The sequence below is a fragment of the Rattus rattus genome, chromosome 1, assembly GCF_011064425.1.
Source record: "Rattus rattus isolate New Zealand chromosome 1, Rrattus_CSIRO_v1, whole genome shotgun sequence".
In the NCBI taxonomy this organism is placed as follows: Eukaryota; Metazoa; Chordata; class Mammalia; order Rodentia; family Muridae; genus Rattus; species Rattus rattus.
The window spans coordinates 18,102,386-18,119,663 of record NC_046154.1 but is presented as its reverse complement, the minus strand read 5'-3'; the positions used below and the strand labels follow the sequence as shown (position 1 = coordinate 18,119,663).

The following is a 17,278-nucleotide window of genomic DNA, read 5'->3' as shown; positions in this document are numbered from 1 at the left end:
AACTCTCTCTTCTGTAAGTTGCCTTGGTCATGGTGTTCTGTCACAGCAGTAGAATGATATTCAAGACAAGAGGGAACTCTACCAATGACCCATCTTGGGAATTTGCCTTTTTGGAGAAGGGCACTGGGTAGGATTCCACGGCAGGGCTATGCTCCAGCCAGACCTCAAGGAGGCAGAGTGGCCTCCATTGATCCTTAGAGAGCCCTGCTTCCTCTTTTCTAGAAGCTTCCATCCACCAGGGCAAGTTTCTTTCCCTGGGGGAGCTGGAATAACTGGATTACTCCATCTTCCCCAAACCCAGTGCCCAAGGCCACATGGCTGCCAAGCCACTCACAGGTGTGCACCAGGGCCAACACACACTGTGAGACAGAATGGAGAGTTCCAGAAGAGTGGGGGTTGGGGAGGGGCAGCGCAGTGGGCAAGATATGCTTTTTGGATAAGCATGAGGATCTGAATTTGGATCCTAACACCCACAATAAAAAGCCAGTTGTGGGGGCTGGAGAGACGGCTCAGCGGTTAGAAGCATACTGCACTCGCAAAGGGCCTGTGTTTGAGTTTGTAATGCCCATATGAGGTGGCTCACAACTGCCCGTAACTGCAGCTCACAGGGTGAGGTGCCCCCTGGCTTCTGTGGGCACCTGCATGCAGGCGGTACACAGAAACTCATGCAGGGGGCACTCAGAAATTAGTGAAATAATCAAACTTAAAAAAAAAAGGTTGGGGATTTAGCTCAGTGGTAGAGCGCTTGCCTAGCAAGCACAAGGCCCTGGGTTCGGTCCCCAGCTCAAAAAAAAAAAAAAAAAAAAAAAAAAAAGAAAAGAAAAGAAAAGAAAAAAACCAAGCCAGGTGTGTGAGAAACATTTTATTTGCCCAGTTGAAGAGACAGTTCAGAGATTAAAAGCACTGGCTGCTCTTCCAGAGAACCCAGGTTCAAGTCTGAGCACCCACATAGCAGCTCATAATGTCTTCCAGGGGTGACAGTCTCACAAAGGTATACACACAAGTCAACTACCAATACATTATATGTGTGTGTGTGTGTGTGTGTATGTATATATATATATATATATATATTTGTATAATGTCTGGCATATATGTATATATATGATGGCTTGCCCACCAAGAGACAGCACTCCATAAAGCACCTGCATTTTACCCAAACCCTGGATAGTTCTGAGACTTGAGTCTGTCTTATCTTTCCCTTCGTTCATCAGAGGGCAAGGTACAGCCCCACAAATGGGGTGAGACCCAGCTGCCATCTGTGTACGGTTCAGATCGAAACTAAGAGAACTTCCCACCCTAGTGTGTGCTTGCTAACTGGGCTGGGCGAGTTCGGTGGGATGGATGGCTTGCCACAGGAATTGCGGGGACATCTGGACCCCTCTCTCTCACCATCTAAACAACAACTCAGCAGGCACTGTCTGCCCAGTGAAAGAGCTAAAGTCATAAAAACTCTTAGAAGAAAAATATGCGGTAAATTGCGTCTGGCACTAGCCAAGGGCTCCCTAACGGAGGTACTAACAACAGGGCAGTAAAAGAGAAGCAGATGGAACAGACTGCTGGATGGAATCGAAGCCCTCTGTTCTTCTGAGGTCAGCCTCCTGAAAGCGAAGCCTACAGGATGGGAGAGTGTGCGGAGATCACTGGCTCTTACAGCAAAACAACACAGGACTAAAGCCTAGGAATTGGCCAGTCCCTGGGGAGATAGGACACCGCCAAGGAGCCTCCTGCAGAGGGGCGAGGTTCACACCTGTGAGGAGATGCCACCTCCTCCCATCACCAGGACGATGGGTAGACTGAAAAAGACCCCTGGCTTTTCATAACAAGTGTTGACAAGAATTTGGGTTCCTAAGATGCTGCTGGGAAGCCTAAGATAGTCAGGCATGTTGAAGTCTCACACAATCCCAGGGGTGGGATGGGGGGCTGAGGCAGTAGAATTGCCGTGAGTGAAGGGCAGCCTGAGTTTCGTGTGTCAGAAACACCAAACCAAGTGAAGCAATAGCAAAGAGCTCCTCCCCAATTTCCCCAAATTCCAGGCATATGGCTGCAAAAGCTTCCTGCTATCCTCTTAAAAGGCTATGCACGGGTTCACACCGGTTCACACCAGTTCACACTGGTTCACACCGGTTCTTGGCCATTTACTTCCAGGCACAGAGAGGAGGAAGCGGAAGCTCTGTTCGCACAATAACTTGTTCACGGGTGTTCACAGCCGTGACTCGTGAGCGTCACAAGGCAGGGGGAACCCCGAAGCCCCTCCCCAGACAGAAGATCCGAGAATAAGGGAAACCCATACAGTGGGATGCAGCTTAACACTAAAGGAAGAACGAAGCATTGGCACACGATGCACCACACAGGAACTGTGAGAACACTAACGACAGAAGCCGCTCACCGAAGATCCTGAAAGATCCACGGTAAGAAAAGCCTGGGGGGCGGGGAGATGGTGACTGTGTGGTCATGGTCACGAGGCTTCTTTGGGGAGTGATGGGAACATTCTAGAAGGGACTATGGCGGCGGCTTCGAGGTCCTGAGGTAAATGGGACACATTAAATGAATGGTGGGGCGTGAGTTATCACTCGATAGGACCATTGAATAAAATAGCAAGGTGGGGTGTGGTGGGGGTGGGAATGAACACCAGCCACAAGAAAAGCTGTGCAGGACACCTTGGAAAGCACACATACCAGTGTCGGGGTATCACACCCTAGCACTGCTCTCTGGGGCTCTAGGTGTGGAAACCATCCAAGTTCACTATGCTAGCTAGCCTCATGGGGCAGCTCTAAAGAGAGCGGGGATTGGGGGATTCCTGAGAGGAGGATTGCTCCTTCTCACTCTTGCCAGAGTCTCATTTAGCCCAGGCTGGCCTCAAGCTCTCATGTAGCTGAGGATAGCCTTGAAGTCCTCATGCTCCTGCCTGCTGGAAGTATGGGTGGCCACCACCAGGGCCAGTTTATGAGGGAATGCATGCTAGGGATTTACCCTTGCTAGGCTATGCCTCTATCCAATGAACAAACTTTCATTGTTCATGAAACATTGTTCCTCAAAGAGGAAGTCTTGACACCACCAGGGCCCACTGCTTGGTAAGCTCTCTTCAGAGTGGGTGGTGTGGTAGTTTGCATAGGAATGCCCATCTAGCCTCATGTATTTAAATGCTTGGTCACCAGGAAGTGGCCCTTTTCAGAAGGATTTAGGAGCTGTGGCCTTGTTAAGGGAAGTGTGTCACTGGGGGTGGGCTTTGAGGTTTCCAAAGCCCAAGCCAGGCCCAGTGACTCAGTCTCTCTCTCTGATGCCTGCAGATCCATATGTAGAACTCTCAGATACCTCTCTGGCACCATGGCTGCCTGTGCGCTGCCAGGCTTCCTGCCACGAGGGTAATGGACTAAACCTCTGAACCATAAGCCAGCCACCGTTAAATGCTTTCTTTTATAAGAGAAATGGCCAGTGGTCGTGGTGTCTCTTCACAGCAATAAAACACTGACCAGGACTAAGATTAATAGTGATGGCCTAGGATAAATCTTCGTCCCCACCCCCGCCCCCTATTTTCTGGCTAGGGAAACCAGGCAAGGAAGGCCGCCTTTCTTTTCCCTCTCTATTAAAGGGTAAGCAGCAGGACTACCTAGTTGAGCACCTGAGTGTCCTTGAGAGAGGACGTGAACAGTCGAGCCTGACGTGTTAACCGCACAACCATGGGTGACCATGTCTCTGGGAACACAGAGCAGTGGCTTCCCAATCACAGCCTCCTTCCTCCTCACTCCGTTACTGTTGTGGCTTGACTTTGTTTCCCCAAACCTATGGTGAGTCCTAAGGTCTAGTCCCCGAGAGTGTGACCTTATGCATGTCATTAGACTGAGAGGCACTGCATCAGGGCGCGTCTTAAGCTAAGGACCCGTGTCCTCAGAAGGAGGAAGGGTGGAGAGCAGACTGGGATGTGACTCCGCTGGTACAGTGTTTGCCCAGCATGCACCAAGCCCTGGGTCGGATCCCCAGGATTGTATAAACCTGCTGTGCCGACACATGTCTCTAAACCCGGCCATCTGGAGGTAGACACAAGAATATCGCAAGTTCAAGGTCACCCTTGGTTCCAAAAAATAAAGTAAATCAGAAGGAAAGAGAAGTAGACAGGCGTCCTGGAAAGAAATAGCGTGTGATGCAGAGACCAACTTGCATGAAGGAGGCCTGTGTCAGGGAACAGATTGGTGAGGGTGGTGTGGTGACAGTCATTAGCCACCAGTCACTATGGCCGCCATCTAGCACGAAGCTCCAGGCAGGCCTGGGAAATGAACGTACAGTTTCCATGTGGGCACCTCAACCTGGGCCATCCCTGTTGGAAGGCAGGTCATAGAGGTGAGGACCCTGTCTCGCTCTCTGCTGGACTCCTGGCTTAGTGCAGAATTGGGGGTAGGGGCTGCTGAGTAAGGAACTACTCAGCGACCATCATACCTTCTCCGAATGCCACCTTCTCCAAGCGGCCGTGTCCAGAATGATCACCACCTCTCTGCTAGTTCCTGACCACTTTTGGGCACATCGTATGATTGTTGTACATGCTCCGAGCCCACCCTGCACCTGAAGTACACAACACTTTTGTCTCTCTTGTTCCAGTGCACAGGGCGATACCTGGAATGTGCCACGGGCATGTCTATTCCTTTGACCTTGCCATATGATGTCATCTATAAACTGTGACGTGTATCTCATAGCGTTTCAGGTGAGTTCCAGATGCTGGTGAATGACCTGGGGCCACACACACTGTCTGCACTGAGGGTTGGACATGCTTGCTAGCTCTTTAATAAACACTTCCCAAATGAAGACTGGATGGAAAAGGGACCCTGAGGACACGAGTCATTTTCTGATCTATTGTTCTGGGCTCAGCTGGTGAAGTCTTATAGAGCATGCATCAAGCCCTGAGTTCTGTCCTCAGCACCTCAGAAAACCAGGCATGGTGCAGCCTATACTTCCATCCCTTGGGAGAGTCAGGAAGATGAAAAGCTCCAGAGGCTGGGGAGCTGGCTCAGTGGTTAGAGCACTGGCTGTGTGCTGTTGCAGAGGACGCAGGTTCAATTCCCCGCACCCACACAACAGCTAGCAACCACTTGTGATTCCAGTTCTAGGGACTCTGACACCCTCTTCTGGCTTCTGTAGACACTGCATATGTGTTTTTATGCATGTGATGCACAAAATGTAATGTAGACCAAACATTCACAGGCATAACATAAAAATAGGTGAATTTTCAAAAGAAAAGTTCACGTTGGGGCTGGTTGCAACAATGAGTTTGAGGCCAGCCTGGGCTACATGAGAGTCTGTCTTTTAAAAATAGACGTTGTGTATTATTAACTGCTTATTTTATTTTATTTTATTTTACTTTTAACTGGAAAAGAAGTTGAATGGTGCATGCCACCTGAGTCAGAGTCGACACTAACTTAACTGGAGTTTGTCATCTGGTCCGCAGGATGCCAAGTTTGGTGCTCCGTTAGGAAGGGCCAAGGGGCCCAGCTCCGAAAAAAAGAAAAAAAAAGAAAAAAGAAAGAAAGGAAGGGCCAAGGGGGAAGGGTTGTTCTAGGTAGAGATTGCAGAGAAGGAAGTGGCATGAAGACAATGTGAATGCTTCCTCTCTCGCCACAGAACCCTTCTTCCTTGCCCAGGTATCACAGCCCTACCTCACTATAGGAGAGCTCAGAGCCAGAAGCTCCAGCCTGGGCTCTGAGTGAGGCCTGTGGCCTACACGTCAGGATAGTGGGTATTCAGGTTACAAACAAGCCGTGTCAAAGGTAGGGGTGTTCTCTTGAGAGTATGGGGGGAGTCAGGGCTGCTAGTTGTGGACAAGATAAGCCATAAAGGAGCTCCTAATCCCACACTCTGTCTCTCACATGCCAGGTCTCTCAGGGCCTCTGTTCCTTGCTCTGTAAAAAAGGACAACTGTCTGTAAGAGCCCTTGCAGAGACACGTGACCAGCCTTGGTGTGTGCGCTGAGGTGGGACCAGTGCAAGCAAAATGCCGTGACCTATGACCGAGGTGCTGCCCCTGGCCACTCAGGAGGAAGACTTCAGCTCTGGTAGGGGTGAGGAGCCCGGGCCTCATTATGTTTAATTGCTTGTAACGCAAGCCCTTTAACTCGTTCACCCCTATGACCTGCATCTCCAGGAGGCAGTGTCACCACACTCCCATGACTGTGTGGAGCACATTCCCAGAGCCCAGCACACAGCTCTCACATTGGCTTCCGATTTGTCGGCAGCTTGGATAGAAGCATTTTAATGGCTGCATGCAGCACACACCCTGAGTGTCGCTCACGGGCCTCCCAAATGTCTTTCCCACCACATAGCGGGATGTGAGAGGCGTGAAATTACAACCCCTCTCTCAGCTTCATCTCTGCCCAGAGGCCTCTGCGAGCAGCTGGGATGGACGGATGGTGTGCAGTGGTTTTGATGAAGGTGGCCCGGGCCCTGGGCGCTACACACCCCACTATGCCAGAGGCTCTCCGTACTCCCAAACCTGGGGTCCTGTCCTGCCTTGCAAGTATAATTTAGAAAACCTCTCAGGGCTGGGGGATGGCTCAGGGTTTAAAAAGCTTGTGGTGCAAGTGTGAGAACCAGAGTTCAAGTCCCCTTTCCCCAAGTCCATGTAAACGGTGGGAAGGTGTGGTGGCCTAGTTGCATCAGCAAGCTCTGGGTTTGATTGGGAGGCCTTGCCTCCACGAATGGAGTAGGAGAGCGATTGAGGATGACTCTCGATGTCAAGCTTGGTGTCCATACACAGGTGCCCAGGTACATGCACTCTTCACACATGCAAACACATGGGTGCTCCCATGCAAGTGCATGCATGTGTGAGTGCACACACACACACACACACACACACACACACACAAGAAAATGGATAACTAAAAGTAAAGCCTCTTTGAGCTGGACAGATGGCTCAGTGGTTAAGGGAATCTGCCGTGCTAACAGCTGGCCTGGAGGTCGGATCCCAGCACCCTTCCCTGTAAACGCTCAACGCTCTCCCAGGAAGAGAGGGGCCTGCTGGGGCTTGCTAGCTGCCAGTCTGGCTGAAAAACTCAAGCTTCCAGTTCATGGAAAGACCCTGCCACTGGGCCGAGAGTGACAGAGGACCCCTAATATCTCCCTCTGGTCTCCGCATACACACAAGGTCAAAGACACGCAACACACACGTGCCCAACAACTCATGGGCAAAGACAACACCATACCCTCCCAGATTTTGACTGATAGTTGCTGAGTCACTGGGTGCAGACGACTAAGGACGGGAAGGACGCTTCCGTAGTGACGTGGTGGGTGGGTGGGTGGCACAAAATGTCATCAGAGGGGAGACTTCCACAGCTCGCATGGCATGTGGGTGGCTGCTGCCTTTCTCAAGGTGGCATCAGATCCTGGTTCCTTCTCCAGGGCAAGACAGGTGGACATCAGAGTCAAAGACGGGTGGACTCTAAAGAGGAGGCTGGGAGGTCAAGTGGGCAGAACGCCCTCCTTGCCCACGCCACTCCCAGAAGCACCCCAGGCTTCCAGAACCTTCACTCCTCAGATGACTCAAGGCTCTGGAGAGCCATAAACACTGTTCACACAGACAGGCATCTACAAAACGTTCCTCACAAGGCCAGGCGTGCTGCCGGCTGGGTAGAGTACTCACGCGCATGAAGTCCTGGGTCCGGTTCCCAGAACCTCACAAACTGAGCATGGTGGCACACACCTGTAATCCCAGCACTTGGGAGGTAGAAGCAGAAGGGAGGATTGGAAGCTTAAGGCCCCCATTGGCTAAGTAGCGAGCTTGAGGCCAGCCTGAGCGACATGAGATCCTGTCTCAAAATCCAAAACGAACAAAGATAAACAGGGTTCAGGATAGACCTTCCTTCCTGGTTAGCCGTGAGGTGGGAAAGCCACCATGTGTGGATAGGTACAAAGACCTAGCTAAGCATCCAGTGGCCCCAGAGGGACTTGGCCTCCTCTGCTTCCTGCTCTCCTAGTTAGCATGACCTCCCTTTGCGGATCCTCTTTACCCATCGCTCTACGCTGTGTGTCTCCTAGCACCCGTTGCAGACACTGGACAGCTACTGCTTCATCTGCGCATGCGTCTTATGCCCGGCTTGACTGGCTCACATCCTACACCGCAAACTCGCCAAAGACAGGAGCTTCATTCTATTCAAAGTTTGTCCCTGCTTAAGGACCCAGAGAAGGTGCCCGGGATGTTCCACAAACATTTGATGAGTAATTAATGGGGCCTGGATTTCTCATTGGGCTGTGAGACCCTGGACGGTGTAGGCTGAGCCGCATTTCTTCCCCAGGGTGGCCATTTGCGGGGCTGAGCACTGAGCATGCTCTGTCAGAGGAGCCGGCTAGTCTGCCCAGCTGTGCCATCTCCTCCCGGAGCTACCGTGGTGGAATCAATGTTGCTCCCAAGGTCTGCAAACCTTTGTGGGTTTTCAATTTCCCCAGATCGAGGACTTTCCGCAGGGCTTTTGTGTTCTCATCGATTGCCAGAGTCTAGCAGGCTTTGTTGCCCTGACAAATATTATTTGATAGGAAAAACAGAGACGCGGAGGCTGGGTCAAGGCCAAACCCAAGCGCTCCTCCAGAGGAGTGACAACAGAATGCCCTAAAGAGCATGATGCTGGTGCAACTTCCTGGGACTACTCAGAACATGGCTTTTGCATCTCCGGCAGGGAAACTGAGTCTGGGTGAGAGTCGATTCAGTCCATGACACATCAACTGGACAGAGACTAGTATGACCATCCCATGCCACAGATGCATAAACAGAGGTACAGAGCCAAGGTGAGAACCCGGGAGGCCTCCATACTTAGCCCAGAATGTTCTCTAACTTCCTGGACTTTCAATACTCCCAGAAAAGCCCAAGAGGAAAAGGGAGGGAGTCTCTACCGTGTGTCACATCTGAGGTGCTGGGTCCTCTCCCTAGAGGCTCTGGCAGTCAGCCCCTGTAGAGGATTCTCATAGCTCTTGCTCCTTGGGGCTTCTGCTGATACAACCTTGGCCTCAGGCGGGGGAAAGCAGCTGCACTAGCCACAGGCTTGGCGCCTCTCTCCTCTAGCCCCACCACGCCACGGGGTCTATAATTGGGTGGCTCTAGAGACTGACATCCCTTGCCAACCTTCTGTGAAAAAGCTCAAGGCTGTGGTAGCCTGCCGTCCCTGGACACCAGCCATTCTTCCCTCTGTGACTCCTCTAATCCAATCAGCAAACAGTCCTTCATATACCTAGCCTATGAGAGTCAGGGATGAAGCAGACTCTGGGTTCTTACAGCATGAGACTGGGAAGGCAATGAGTCCCTAACAAGAAGCGCCTGGGTCCAGGTTCCACAATCACAGCTTGCCACGGTCTGGCTTTTCCCTCCTCCCAGGCAAGGGCAGTAGATGATTCTGTACAGACACCACAGGGATTTAACAAGATGTCTCAGGACAGCTTGCTGCGTCCTTCCTTCCTGGGACATTGACTCACCCATGACGTTGAGGAAGATGTTGCCTGAGGCGAGGACCACCTTCTCCCTCGTGGCTCGGTCGTAGATCCCCACGTGGCACTCATAGGGACCATTGTCTGAGATCCGGACCTCAGGCAGCCTGTGGAGAAGCAGATGAAGGGGTGAGGCTGGTATTGCAGGGGTGAGTAGGCAGTGCTCCAGGAGGCCAACCTGTATACCAACCTGTCCGGGCTCCACTCATCCACTCTGCAAAGACGTTGCACACCTGTGGTCTGGGCTGGGAGGAAGGACCACATTTGTGCACCACCCACCGTATACAGGCTCTGTGCCTGGTGCTGCAGCTCAGGAGGGGGTGTGGCCAGCGTGTGTATGTTCAGCCTGAGCCAAATCTGTGCCCAGGAGCAGCAACTCAACTGCTGGACTAGTCAGTCGTGTGTTACTCTCCTAGCCCTGTGGGTGATGCAGGATTAGAGCGGCTGGGTTTAGCTACCACCAGTGAGAGTTCTGGCCCGACTCATTCCTGATAACCACCATTGTCTTACCTACTGTTATGCTGCTGTGAAGAGAAACCTTGACCAAGGCAAATTATAAAAGAGAGCATTCAATTGGGAGTTTACTTATAGCTTCAGAGAGTTAGTCCATCATGAAGCTGGAACAGTAGCTGAGAGCTACTTACACCCTGACCTGAAGGCAGGAGGCAGGAAGGAGAGAGAGAGAGAGAGAGAGAGAGAGAGAGAGAGAGAGAGAGAGAGAGAGAGAGAGAGAGCGCATCTGTATGAGCTTTTGGAACCTCAAAGCCCAACCCTAGTGACACACCTCCTCCAACAAGGCCACACCTCCTAATCCTTCCCAAATAGTTCCACCAACTGTGGACCAAGCACTTAAATATATAAACCCGGGGACAGGGGTGGGGTGGGGTGGGGTGGGTGGTGTATTCCTATACAATCTACCACAACCACGGTGCAGGATCGGTCATTATCTCAGGGAAACTGAGACACAAGATGGTCATGATTTCCCCACTCTGTATAGCTAAAACACCATGTGGGACCTTGGAGTCCTGCCTTCCATACTGCCAAGGGGCTATTTTATGCCCAGAAACACAATGTAAATTCCTGTCTCCGAGGAATCCCCACTCTGGTGGACACAGGGAAGTTGACCAATGCTACGCACCCACTCTCAGCAGAGGCTGGGCTAGGAGGTGGTGACTCTGTCTCCAAGGTCTCCAGACCTGGGGTATGGGAGTCCCCCTAATGGTTCCTTCTTGTGTTTTCATTGGAAAGGTTCAAGAGCGAACACCTCATGCTTCGTTCCCCTTTGAGGCTGGTCTTGGGGCTGGAGAGATGGTTCTGAACTTTTCCAGAGGATCTGAGTTTGATGTTCAGCATCTACACTGAGTGCTTCAAAACAGCTGTGGGGAAGGGGGGAATTTGACACCTCTCCCCCAACCCCTGTGAGCGCCTGCACTCATGTGAATACCTGCCCCAGACACAGATACACATAGCCAAATTCACACAGACAGACAGACAAGCTTGGGGACTGGGAGAGATGGATCAGTGGTTAAGAGCACTTGTTCTCGCAGAGGACTCAGTCTTGACTCCCAGCACCAACTTCAGTTCTAGGGCACCCAACACCCTCTTCTGGCCACTACAGGTACTGCACACACATGGGGCACATACGCATATGCAGGCAAAACACCCATGCAAACACAATTTAAGAACATAGTCCGAATAAGACTTGAAGGTGGTCTCACTTAAGGCTTCTCACTGAGTCCTCACAGGGCACAGACAGTTGAAGGGAGTCTGTCAACCAATCAGTGCGCTTGGGGTTCCAATAAAACTTTATTTGTAGTTGTCAAGCTTTGTGCTGCTCAGAAAGTTCCTGGCACAGAAAACACTCATGCTTTCCTTTTCCCCCTTCCAACCATTTAAGGTTGTTAGAACATACTCAGTTCACAAGCTGTGGGTAAACAGAACACAGTCTGATGACTCACTCCTGATCTAGATCTCAAGGTCTACACGGCCAGGTCACGCTAGAATGAGTTGGTATGCCTTTATTTCTCCCGGAGGGTACAGTCACAACGATGGCTGCCGTTTCTGCCATCTAGACCACAAAGCGCTCTGAGAACTGAGTTCAAATTATACCCCCCCCATTTGGAGCTCATGACTTTGGGGAACACCCACTTTCTTATTTAAAAAAAAATGGAGACAATGCTACCCAGAAGCACAGTGAAGATGGACTCCGATAAACCCTTGAGGATGTTGCTCACTCTTGCCCAGAGGCCATGAGTGGTCCTCATCCTGTGATGCCCCCAAGAGGAGAGAATTCTTACCAAGGGGTATGCGAATGTTTTGACCAGCAGGAGCCTCAGCTTGGCACTGAGCTGGGCAAATTTAAATTGCATCAAGTCGCAGCCTATACTGGCCTGTTTCCAAGGACCCTGTGTCAGTATTGATCTTCACGTTCCCAAAGTGGGCAGGAAACCAGGGGAGACACCCGTATTTGTTCATGGTCCTGCTCATGGGGGATGGAGAGGCCAGTGTCAGCTCCAGGCTCTTCCTGGGTGACCCCTGAGCTGGGAGGCCCCTTCTGTGCGAGCCATCATCCCTCCTCCCCATCTGCCTGCACCAAGCCTCTTTTTCATTTGTATGTGATGAGCAGTTTAACCTCAGGTTCCAGCCTGTCTCAGCTTCTCTTGCCTGTAAGTCACTTCGCAGCAACCCCTCCCACCCCTTCCCCCCAGCCACGTGCTGCTCGCCACTCCCCCCACCTGGGCTCCTAGCCTCTTCCTAAGCAGTTGTCACTTTGAGCTGAGCCAGCTCCCCATCTGCCCCTCCCTCGGAGAGCACCCAGCGCTCATTAGCATAAACAACACCCTCATTTCCATAGACTACACAGAGGTTGCCATCTGGTCTCCTCACTGTCAGGAAGGACTGAAGTGCAGGGAGCGCCCTTTTTGTGGGGAGGGGGGAGATGCAGCTCCCCCTCCCCCCCGCCTGCCTCCTCCTCCTGTAAGAGAGAGCCTTGACAGTGGGAACAGCAGGGAACCTGTCTCCCCTGGGAATGATCTTCTTTGTGGCACAGCTAGATCGAGAGCAGTAACGTGCTTGGTAGCTGAGTGACAGACACCTTAAGTGACATGTTTCGGCTCTCCTCACAGGTGTCTATTATGCGGTCGACCTGCTTAAGTGCCTTTCGAGGGAGACAGGTGCAGGGGGCGTGTAAAGAAACAGGCTGGGGGGGGGGGAAGGACACGGGTGTAGCCAGAGGCTCCTGGGTGATGTCATCAGACAGTAAGGGGCACAGCTGACGCCTAAGTGGAGGCGTGCAGGTGACCACCCAATGGGAATGTCTATGCAGATGTGTTTATGTGATCCCAGCGCTGGGGACATGTTTAGGAATCATTCTGCTTGATGACACGCTCAAGGAAGGGTAACATAAGCAATATGTTGTGTGGGTGGCATCTCACAGGTGGTGTTGAAGACAGCACGATGGACTTGATGCTTTTAAGAAAAGACAGCCTCCCATCTGGGTCTATTCGTACGGCACAGTTTGGCGCCCTCACTGGGCACCAGGTTTCATGCCTGGCCTGGCCTGGCCGGGCCATTAACCCACATCACTTAGCCCAAGCACACTTGACAGCTCTTGTTCCACGGTCTCAGGCAGTGAGTGGCTGGGTCCTGGGCGTCCACCTCTTCATGGCCCCCTATATCCCCAATCCCCCCTTCTCACCTGAAGCCAAGCTCAGGGTTTAAGTGAGGTTTCTGGACCCTTTCATATCCCTTCCACGAAGAAGCCAAACCAAGTCCTCACCAGCCTAAACTCCTTTGAAAGCTGCCTCAGCGTTTGGGAGAAAAAAAAAAGACCAGAATTTGCCTACAGAGCCTCCTCAGCCCCCTCATCCCTTCCTCTAGTCTTGGCCTTTCTGTTATGGCCGGTTCTTCCTGCAGACATCTTGTTTCTGCTTTGAAAGATAACATTTTTACTTTGGATAATCTTAAATCACGGGAAAGCAGCCAAGATAAGAGTGTCCCGTGCACTCCCACGCTGCCTTTCTCCTATCTCGGCTACCGTCTGAATCCGTACGGAAGGACGCAGCCTCGTCCTGTCTGGTTCTCATCTCGGATCCAAAGCTGCCAGGTCACCGCTTTGATCCGGACCTAACCGCCTCCTCTCCTTCATCAAACCCTGAGATCTTGCTTTCACCGTTGTTCTCTGAAAGTGGATTAAGTGGCCCAGAGCCCGCCCCGCCCCCAGCACTGACTGGCATTGATCTGCAGGCTGGATAGAGAAGGCCTTCACAGGCAACAGGGGGCCGCGGGGGTGGGGAGGAGGCCGCTCTCGTCAGCAGTGGCCTGGGATCAGATCGATAAACTATTAATAACTGTAGAGTTTGTGCAGATAGGGGCGATGCAGTTTAGCGGCTGGAGTTTACCAACACTGACGGCATCTCCGAAGGGCGAGTAATTGTGTTTGTGAAAAGCTGGGAACAAGGGGAACAGGAGGAGCAGAAACGTTGCCTTTGCCTGCTGGCCTGAGCTCATCCCGGTGAGGATAAGGGCTAACACTGCGGCTTTTGCAGGGTGCAGGGCCCGAGGGCCACATCTGCACACAGACTTAGACCTACTGTGTGACCTGCATCTAGACCTACTATGTGAACTATATCTAGACCTACTGTGTGCCCTAGCATATCAGCCTACTGTGTGCTCTGATATTTGGACCAACTGTATGCCTTGGCATTCAGGCCTACTGTGTGTCCTGGACTCTGGACCTACTGTGTGCCCTCTGATCTGTGCCTATAAATGTTCTGGAATCTAGACCAATCACGTGCCTCAGCATTTAGACCTGTGTGTCCTGCAAGGTTGAGCCTTGTGGTGGGGGTAGAGATAGCTAGATACTCTATCTTTCTCTCTTTTTTAAAAGCTTTATTTATTATATATGAGTACACTGGAGCCCATGCACACCAGAAGAGGGCATCAGATCCCATTACAGATGGTTGTGAGCCACCATGTGATGCTGGGATTTGAACTCAGGACCTCTGGAAGAACTGAAAGTCAGTGCTCTTAACTGCTGAGCCATCTCTCTGGCCCTGGTACTCTGTCTCTACTTGGAGTGTCTCCCTCTTTCCTGTCCCCGTGGAAAGCCTGTAGCCATCACCCCTGACCCCAGCAGTGCAGTGGAGTGGCACGCTCAGCTTAAAACTGACTATTGGATTAATATGTTATTCCCAGCTCAGTCCTGGTCCTCATTTGTACCTCTTAGGAAATCATGTGACTTCTCTCAGGCTGTTTCCTCATCTGTTACACAGCTCACAAAATGATTGGGAAGACCACCAGGGCTCATCCAAGGGCACCACTTAGGGCTGGTGCAGCATGAGTGTCCAGTGACATAGATCCTGGTGGTGCATAGAACTCTCAAGCTGCCTTTGCCAGGAGGGCTGCCCTGGCTGCTCATCCTCTGTGGAGACAGACCCAGATCTTTCCTCTCTGTGTCTGACCATTCATCCACACCCCCTCCCAGTCCAGGGGTGCCCTAGAAACTTCTTGGCCCCTAGCTAAGTATTCCCGAGTATCCGGACATTCAGGTCAGCAGAAAGTTGTTAAGAACCAGGGTCTCTTGTGAACCTGGCCAGCTTGTGGTACTTGCTGAGTCTGTTTGGCCTCTCAGAGCCTCAATTTTCCTATCTGATGATTGGGTATGGCATTAATACCACATAGAATTTTAGGTCTACAGGTGCTGGTCTTTGCAGATCCACAGTGGAGGTTTCGAAGTGAGCTTTTCCCCAATACACTGAACCTTACTTGTAGGGCTATGACCTCTCAGTGCCCAGAAAAGGAAACTGAGGCACACAGACAAGATGTAGCATGACCCTAGTCATGATGTAAGCAGGTAGGGGCCCCGGAGTGAGGCAGGTAAGGAGGCAGACGCTCTCCCTACCCCACTGTATTTGCCTTCGCTTCTCATTCCTTCCTGCGTGATTTGGCCTCCACTGGCTCTGTGTGTTTCTATTCTGAGCCTGCTACCTCCCCAGGTAACGAGAGTCGTATGCTCCCCCTTCTGAAAAAAAAAAGATGACTCTGTGCTTCTCTGAATTCTTTTCAAGCTTTCAGAGCATCCAGGGGATCTCCTGTCAGGGTGCAGCAGGCTTTCAGCCCCTCTGCTCATCTCTCCTGTCCTGGCTTTGATTTGCCACGGAGAAGAGAGTCTCAGTCTCTTCCAGAATACGGGCAGTGGACTTAGGAACCTGACCAGGGAAAGGATGCAGGGTTCAACTGTGTAGCCTTGCTGGGGACCTGGGAAAGCCAGCGATGGACCTTTAAAGAGACCCAGTGAAGGAACGCGCAAGTGCAGAAAATCGTGCCTGGCAGACTCTCAGCGCTTACCCTACTTTCTCCTGCGCCATTAATTGATTAAAATTTTAAGACAAATTATTAAGCCACTGCCTCATGCTGCTCTCAGGGCTTAGTCTGTAGCCAGGAGTCAGACAGAGATGCACGCTTGAATGGAGACACTGGGCACTTGTTTTCCTGTCCTGTCTGCATAGACACCTCCCTTCTTCTCAGAAGAACTTAGCTGGAGAGTAATGAACCTGCCTCAGGAACAAGGTCATCATAAAATAAAAAACAATAATTAATAATTAATAATAATGATTAATAATAATAAGCCAGTCCCACCTTGTCGCCTCTGGGGCTTTTGTAGTGTGCTAGGTGAGTTCTCCCATTGTGTAGCGTGTATCCCATGAGCCTCATCATTCTGCTGGGGTTTTCCACACTTTAAATTTTGCTACGTTAATGTTTTTATCTTTAACTATGTGCACGTGTCTGTGCACAGGGATGCAGGTGGACAAGAATGCCAGAGGCAACAAATGCCCCTCGCTGGAGATACAGGTGGTTGTGAGCCATCTAATATGGTGCCGGGAATCGAACTTGGGTCCTCCGGAAGAGGAGCGTGTGCTCTTAACCACCGAGTTAATTCTCTATCTTCACTTTCTTCTGCTTTTATCATTATTGTTCATTTGTGAGTGTGTGTGGTATGTGTGTGTGTGCATGTGTGTGTGTGTGTGTGTAGGGGGTGTTCACATGCATGTGGCTGCACATGCACACAGGTGTGTGTGTACGTAGAAGCTAGAGGTCAACCTTAGATACTGTCCTTTGGGAGCAGGTTCACCAGCCAGAGATCGTCCCGTCTCTGGCCTCTCTTTGCCAGGATAGCAAATGGGCACTATCATGCCTAGCTTTCTATATGGGCATCGTGTTCGATCACAGTTACACAGCAAGCGTTCACCAACTGGGCTGCTTCCCCATGCTTGCTGGTTTTAAGCTTTGTCCTAAGTTTTCTTGAAGTCTAACTGCTGACCTCCACGGCAGGCATATTTAACAGGTTCCGGCCTATTGAGACTATGACCACCATCAACATAATGGCCCCACGCATTGCCCCGAAGCTTCTTCATGCCTTTTTGCAATCCATCCCCCCCCCCCATGCTTAGAAGACCACAGATTTGGGGCTGGAGAGATGACTCCATGCTTAAGAGCACTGCCTGCTTTTCCAGAGGTCCCGAGTTCAAGTCCTAGCAACTACATGGCATCTTACAACCTTGTATAATAGGATCCGATGCCCTCTTTTGGCATGCAGGCACTCATGCAGACAGAGACCTCATATTTAAACACATAAACAAACAAACAAGAAGACCAGAGATTCATTATCTAGCCCTATGGCCACAGATTCCTTTTCTGTCCCCTGGAAACACATTACCAAGGATGAGCAATCTATCAATTGTATCTTACGGGGTCTGCAACCTTGTTGCTTTTCTGTGTTAGTTTTGCTGCTGTAAGAAAATACCCGAGACAATCACCTTAAACAA

General features: G+C 51.2%; 1 protein-coding gene across 2 annotated transcripts in view; it reads right to left on the bottom strand.

The window, feature by feature from the left end:
- Positions 1–17,278, bottom strand: part of Igsf21 (immunoglobin superfamily member 21) — a 225,524-nt gene that overhangs the window by 29,857 nt on the left and 178,389 nt on the right. For both annotated transcript variants that reach the window (XM_032895319.1, XM_032895328.1), the window contains exon 4: positions 9,441–9,559. In XM_032895319.1, coding sequence (XP_032751210.1) covers positions 9,441–9,559 — 119 coding nt within the window. The remainder of the gene's footprint in view (positions 1–9,440; positions 9,560–17,278) is intronic.